This window comes from Herpailurus yagouaroundi, unplaced genomic scaffold (genome assembly GCF_014898765.1).
Source record: "Herpailurus yagouaroundi ecotype Mexico unplaced genomic scaffold, PumYag 202, whole genome shotgun sequence".
In the NCBI taxonomy this organism is placed as follows: Eukaryota; Metazoa; Chordata; class Mammalia; order Carnivora; family Felidae; genus Herpailurus; species Herpailurus yagouaroundi.
In genome coordinates, this window is record NW_024412433.1 from 390,171 (window position 1) to 396,170 (window position 6,000).

Below are 6,000 nucleotides of genomic sequence, written 5' to 3' on the forward strand. Positions count from 1 at the left end.
CTGCACTTAATGGCTCCGTTGTGAAAGAATCAGCAACATCCAATTCAGATAGAGCTTAAAATGCGGCTATGGAAGTTTGAGACAGATCGATGATATTCAGCCTTGGCTAGGATCTGAGAAACAGGCACTCCTGAATGTAGCTAGAGAAGGCAGCATTAATATGCTCATATGCACATTTATTCCACCGACAAATAATCACTGAGCTCGTACCATGTTCCAGGTACTATTTCTGGAGCTGGAGCTACGATGGACAAGACAAACTCTCTCTGCCCTTGCTGCCATTTATACCTGAGTGAGCTGTTAAAATTTACTGTATTCTCTTAAATTTTAAATGTGGCTACCCTTTAACTTAGCAATTTCACTTTTATGAAACTTTTCGGGAGAGATATTTTCTAGAGCTTACAAAGATGTGTGGGCAAGGCTGTTTGTTTGCAGCAATATAGCAGAGAAAAATTGGAAATGATCTAAGTATGCACTAATATAAGAATAATTTAGTAAAGCAGATACAGGCACGTGCACTATACGCACAAAGACGGACACGTGGATAACAAAACAAGACCAAACAAGCCATCCAGCCCACAGTTCTGGGCGCATAGTGTGATACGGCTTTGTAAATTACCATTTCTTTAAAGACCTGGCTCCATTTATACATTTGCTGTGAATTCGTCTGGAAGACACTCCTCAAGTGTAACTACTTCTGGGGACAGCGCAGTGGGCAGGGAGTGAAGGGGAACATTTGCTTTTTATTCCATGTAGCTGTATTCTGAAGATTTTCTTCTTTTATAATAAACTGCTTTTTTCTTTTTTAATAAATAAAAGAAGCACCTTCTGCATAAAGTTGGCTTGGACCCAGTTAGATAACACCTTCCGTTACCTGTTATTCCCTCAAAGAGGACTTTTTTGGGAAACGCCAGGTACTTAATATGCTAAGAAGATGAGCTCTGTATTCACTCATAACAACACTTTTTGCTGCCCTTGGGGTTGTTTCCTTACCCACAAAGTGAGCGGCTGGGCTAATGGGATCTCTACATCTCCCTGCAGCTGACAACCTGGGATTCTGTGATGTTACAGAGTTCTGTAAGAACCTTCTAAAGAGAGATTCATAAGATGCCCATGATGCAGGTATAAATACATTTTTTTGCTCAGAAAGGCTGGTACCACCACAATGATATCACAGTTCTCTTTTATCTTATATCTGATCTTGGGTTTTGAATTGGTACATAAAACACAAGGAAAATAAATTCCATAATCTGTGGCCAGATGAAGCAACTGTAAACATTTTCTTCAAATCATTTCTACGAAGAATCAATCTCGAATTCGAGAGAGTGATAACAAAAGAAATCACCTAAAATACTTCTGCTCATATATTCATAAGGACTCTCAAACTCAACACTTCTCTCACTTGAGAGTATTTTGCGCATACGGGCTAGGCTCCTGACAACTTTATGCACATGCGTAAATCTGTGTCAGCAGGAGGCTATCAGTTCAACAGCACACTAACACGTGTTAGTCCCCCCACCTTTGTCCCCAGTTTGCACTATAAACACTCTTCCAAGCTCCGCTGGCATTTGTGTTTGTGCAAGAGTTAAATGCTTCTTTTAATACTAGACACTGACCACACCTTTTATGTGTATACTGTTCACCTTTTAGGTGAATGAAGATGTATTCGTTCATTCTTTGAATAGAGCCTGAGCACTTGATGAGCCAGGCGCTGCTGGAGAGACAGGTGAATTCTAGATCCCGCTGACAGCAGCTGTGGCTTAGTAGGGGCTCTTTACCTTGTATATTCTTCCTGCAACTGACCCGGATCAGGTGGGAAAAATTTGACTGCTAGACGAAGCAATGCGTTCTTTGGCCCTATGAAGAGAAACATTTTACACTTCACAAATATTAGGTCAATCCCACTATTTTTTGAGATCTCTGTACACTTTAGTGAAAGAAAAATGTCACCATCGCTAACTATACTGAACCAGAACAATATGACTGCTGTAAAGAAAAAGCACAAGGTATTATTAGCTCATCTGAGTATCTTAGCTTTACTGAAATTTTACAGTAACACACCCATGTAATTTTCACCAAAAAGGAAAGAGGAGCTGTTTCGCTAAATGTGATGATGCCCCACACGGCCTGACGTCACCAGTGACTGGTGAAGCTACTGGTGCATGCCCTTCTCTCCCATTCGGGACTAAAAACGTTGCAGGTGAATCTGGACCCCTAGAAAGGACCCTGTGCGTTACATAATTATTAAGAGGCATCACTATGTGCCTCAATTTAACAAATTTAATAGAGACTGACAAAAATAATGTTTAAAATTACAAAATAGTATGAACTATTTTATTAAAAATGTAAACTGTGTGTCAACTATACTCAGAAAAAAAAAAACATCAAAAAAAAATTTTAAAAACTGTTTAAAAAAAAGGGGGGTGCCTGAGTGGCTCAGTCGGTTGAGCATCTAACTCTTGATTTGGGCTTGGGTCACGACCACAGGGTCATGGGATCGAGCCCTGTGTTGGGCTCTGTGTGGAGCATGGAGCCTGCTTAAGATTCTCTCCTTCTCTCTCTACCCCTCTCCCCAGCCATGCATGTTCTCTCTAGAAAAAAAAATTGTTAAAAAAAAATTACAAATGCTAATTGAACCTCAATGTCTTTTCATAACTCAGAGAGAAACTGCCTTCTTATTTTTTTGTTTAAATTCAAATTAGTTAACATACAGTGTAGTATTGGTTTCCAGAGTAGAACCCAGTGATTCATCACTTACATATGACACCCAGTGCTCATCACAAGTGCCCTCTTTAATACCCGTCCCCCACCCACTTCCCTCCATCAGCCCTCAGTTTGTTCTCCGTCATTAAGAGTCTCTTGTGGTTTGTTTCCCCTCTCTCCTTTCCCCTCCCATATGTTCATCTGTTTTGTTTCTTCAATTCCACATATGAATGAAATTGTACGATATTTGTCTTTGCATATTGGTCCAAAATTAAAGTGCTATCAAAGAACATATCCTGTTACTGCCACACCTGAGAATGAAGTGAGTTAAATTACTGCCCACCCCCAGCTAACATAGGATAAGACTAAGTAGTGAAATGACTTTCAAGTTCAAGTACTGTTGTCGATCACCTTGCTGCTATCCAGTGACAATGAACATCTGAACATACCTTCAATTTGAACAGTCAAGAACGAAAGCATCTAAAATGAACAGAATTTTTAAAGACTTAAAAAAAAGGACTTACTCCGTATTTGCCTAGTGATGGGCTTCATAGGTTCAAGCCAAATCTAAAGAGAATTTAAGAAAAGAGATCAGATGTGTTCAATGATTTCTCTATTTAATAAGTATGTTACAAAATACAGAACTGTTTATAATTAGGAGAGATATTTAAGGCGGGCCTATTTTGGTTCTCCGCTCACACACCAGTCTAATGCTGATAAAACACCTGGGAGTGGGGTGTCTGGGTGGCTCAGTCAGTTGAATGTCTGACTTCAGCCTGGGTCATGATCTCACGGTCTGTGAGTTCGAGTCCTGTGTTGGGCTCTGTGCTGACAGCTCAGAGCCTGGAATCTGCTTTGGATTCTGTGTCTCCAACTCTCTCTGCCTCTCTCCTGCTAATTCTCTCTCTCTCTCTCTCTCTCTCTCTCTCTCTCAAAAATAAATAAATATTAAAAAAAAAAAAGACACCTGGGAGAGGTATAGGAGCACCTGCTTCGAGAAGTGTGGCAGGAGGCCAAGATGCCACACTGTATGGGACCCCACCACGAGGCCACAGCACGCTGCTGTTGCTATGCACAGAACAGGTACCAATAATTATTTTGGGGGGGGGGCATCTGTTAAGGCCAAACAACTATGTGGTGCATGCTGTACTTGTAAACAACAATGGCAAGAACACCACTACACGAAGGGGTGGATGGAACTCTAACGTTGACATACTTATTGAACGAACAGGTTGATTTGGGGTTTTAAAACAGTTCCACCTGTAAATATCAAAGCTCCACACTTTTTAAGGCTCATCTATCAAGTAACAAAAAGGATAAACAATTTAGTAGCACAGTTTGCTAAAAATGATCACCAAACAGATGTACTAGAGGGAGTTTCTGGATCTCCTTGGCACACGTACTGGCAGGGAGAACAAATTCAGGGAGGATGGGAACTCAGCCTAGCTAACAGGCACGTGTACTCCGTATTTCCACGGGACAGCCCCAGTAACAGCCCTGTGATCAGGTTCCGTGCTCCCATTGCTGCCACAGGTCCTCCGAGGCTTGCCATGGCCACGTGCATCGCCAGCACCCACCACGTACCCACAGCCCGTCTGCAAGAGTGAGGCAAGAGCACGTACCCAGTAGGCCCGGGGGTGCTGAAACTCCAGCCCGAAGTAGTCACACTCCGTCAGGTTCAGGCGCCTCCACACCTGAGTCAGCAGCGTCTGGCCATCGCGCTTAGGCTGTGAGAGGCAGGGAGGGGAGCACAGGAGAATGAGGTGCCTTCCAACAACCCGGGTTCGTGAAACAGCGTGGCAAGATGTGGCTTCCGCATGTAAAATCCATCCTCCTAACTCCTTGCTTCACTCGGCCTTCTTCTAAGGCTCTTAGTGCTCAGAAACGGACACCAAAGTGAAGCCAGACAACCCCTTCACTCTTACCTTCTCAGGTGCATCTTTAGCTATTTTTCTTGGCAACGTTAGATGACAGAACCCATTCTTAGCCTCACTGAACACTTTATCAACTTGGTATTCACTACGGAGGTGGGTCTCATACTCCATGTTTGCCCGAGACCCCAGTGAATGCTTGATTATTTGGTAATAACATTAGCGAGGGGACCTCGCACTGCTCACACTAGAGGTGGGACGATCGGCCCTCCATTCAGAAGGAACGTGAAGTTAGCTCCCTGGTCTGCACTGGCCACAAAAATAAACTCCTATGGACTAAAGAACAGAACAAAGCAGGAAAATATTTCTCCAGTTTTGGGGTTAAGTGTTCCTAAATACCACACAAAGACAGACAGACTCGATTAATTAAAGGTGAAAAACTTCTGAACAGAGAAACAGCGAACAAAGTTACCATCCAGAATCATACTAAAACAAGTGATTTCTCTCTCACATTGCTCTCATGAATTGGGTAAAGAAATACAGATGGCTTTTAGGCACATAGAAACGTACTCAAGCCCTCCAATAATGAAATAAAACCGTGAGACACCACTTCTCGTCCATCTCAGAGGACTGGGAGCATGGGGTAGTGCGGCTGGGGGAAGGCAGCCGTGTCCGCACACTACTGGGAGAACTCCAGTTCGTCCCATCCTCCGGGAGAATCTGAAAACACCTCCAAAACTTAAAGTGTACCCATACACCTTTGCTCTAGCAATTCCCCTTCTAGAACTTTCTCCTACAGATATTCTCACACAACTGCACAGAGCTAAAGATGCAAGGACAAGCCCAACAGAGAACTGATGACACGAACAACGGTACCTCCGTTGTCACAGCCCTTAGGACTCTGCACCAGCGTGGAATGAAGTCCAAGACTACAGTTCAGTCATGAAGAAAAACGGGTTCCCTTCCTATCCAGTGTACATGACAGAAGCCCGCTTCATAAAATGTGCATGCTGCATTTACCTTAACTGAAGCAAGTCTGGAAGGCTCCATCCTGAGAGGAAATCACCATTCTGGACTGAATGGGGGTGGGGGACAGGGACCAGGGCCTTCACTTTTACCTTATTTTCTAACTTCCGCGATGTCTCAGTTTTCATCAGCGGGCATGTCATTTTCGCACTGCAAAGATAACATCTGCAGGGGGAGGAGAGGCAAACCTCCATGGCTCCCCAGGATGGTAGTTTCCGTGGGTTTAAACACTGGACTTTCTTACTGTGTGCCCAAGAAGTGGCTGTGCTCCTAATGTGAGCACTCTTTTCTCTCTTTTTTTTTTTAACGTTTTATTTATTTTTGAGACAGGGAGAGACAGAGCATGAACAGGAGAGGGTCAGAGAGAGAGGGAGACACAGAATCTGAAACAGGCTCCAGG

At 43.3% G+C, this 6,000-nt stretch overlaps 1 protein-coding gene across 5 annotated transcripts in view; it reads right to left on the bottom strand.

The window, feature by feature from the left end:
* Positions 1-6,000, bottom strand: part of FARP2 (FERM, ARH/RhoGEF and pleckstrin domain protein 2) — a 105,443-nt gene that overhangs the window by 55,009 nt on the left and 44,434 nt on the right. For all 5 annotated transcript variants that reach the window (XR_005783156.1, XM_040450385.1, XM_040450387.1 and 2 more), the window contains exons 3-5: positions 4,326-4,430; positions 3,228-3,270; positions 1,779-1,857 (exon numbers count right to left, since the gene is read on the bottom strand). Coding sequence is in view for 4 of the 5 variants with exons in the window: in XM_040450385.1 (XP_040306319.1) it covers positions 1,779-1,857; positions 3,228-3,270; positions 4,326-4,430 (227 nt within the window). In the remaining variant the exon portion in view is untranslated. The remainder of the gene's footprint in view (positions 1-1,778; positions 1,858-3,227; positions 3,271-4,325; positions 4,431-6,000) is intronic.